This window comes from Tarenaya hassleriana, unplaced genomic scaffold (assembly GCF_000463585.1).
Source record: "Tarenaya hassleriana unplaced genomic scaffold, ASM46358v1 Cleome82, whole genome shotgun sequence".
Classification (NCBI taxonomy): domain Eukaryota; kingdom Viridiplantae; phylum Streptophyta; class Magnoliopsida; order Brassicales; family Cleomaceae; genus Tarenaya; species Tarenaya hassleriana.
Window position 1 is genome coordinate 11,907 of NW_010970652.1, and position 933 is coordinate 12,839.

General features: G+C 36.2%; 1 protein-coding gene across 1 annotated transcript in view; it reads left to right on the plus strand.

Annotated features, from left to right (window-relative positions):
* The window catches only part of LOC104803194 (WEB family protein At2g40480), a 2,654-nt gene extending 2,087 nt beyond the window's left edge, over positions 1 to 567 (plus strand). Inside the window, exon 3 of the mRNA XM_010527075.2 lies at positions 1 to 567. Coding sequence (XP_010525377.1) covers positions 1 to 467 — 467 coding nt within the window. The 3' untranslated portion in view covers positions 468 to 567.
* Positions 568 to 933: the final 366 nt, after the last annotated feature.

The following is a 933-nucleotide window of genomic DNA, read 5'->3' on the forward strand; positions in this document are numbered from 1 at the left end:
TTGCAGCTGAAGACGCTCTTCGAAGATGGAACAGAGAATCTTGGAAGGACCCGAAAGCCCGTGGAGCAAAGAACTCGACTAAAGGCGAGAACTTTCACCCCTCCAATCAAAACCGACGTTCCTTCTTCGGACATCTGACAAAACCCGAACGGTTTGATGATCTTCCAAAGCCAGTTCTGAAGCCAAACATCTCAATGCGTGATGTTCTAAGCCGTAAGCAAGTTCAGACAGAAGATTTCGCCCCTGAGAGGCAGAGCGAAGGGCAAATCACACGAAGAAACGTGAATCTGAGCCAAATGCTGAACGAGCTGAAGGAGGAAGTGAAGTATCCGGCGAGAGCCGAGAAAGAGACGAACGATGAGAAACAGTTTGTGACTCAGAGGAGGAAGTTTGGGTTCATACACATATCTCTTCCACTGCAGAAGCAGAGCAAGAAGAAAACTCAGTCCTTGAACATGGTTTCGTAGAATCTTGAGATTTGTCTGATTCTTAAGCTTTCTTGTTCTTTAAACCTTTGAAGTCTTCGTCTGTAATTGTGTTTTTTATTGATGGTTTGATTTGATGTGTGTTGTTGCTTCTTCTTTTTACATTAATAAATTTATTTAATGATATAAAATATTGGTTTGGGAACGAGATTTTTATTTTTATTTTTTTAACCAGGACAGGATCCGCTAGATTATTGATTTTATGTATTTAATAATATATTGAAATTAAATATATTTTTAAAATTATTTGTAAATTACATAGTTTATACCGAGTAAATGAATTTGTGTATATCTTAAAATTTTAGCATTCATCGTAATGCGTTATGTTGGAACGTTGAAGTAATATTGTTAACTAGAAAAATATTAGGAGTTTGTAGTTGTAGTTGTAAGGTTAAGTATGTGTATATTTAGGTTCTTTTTAATGAGTTTTTACGGGATGTTTATCTAA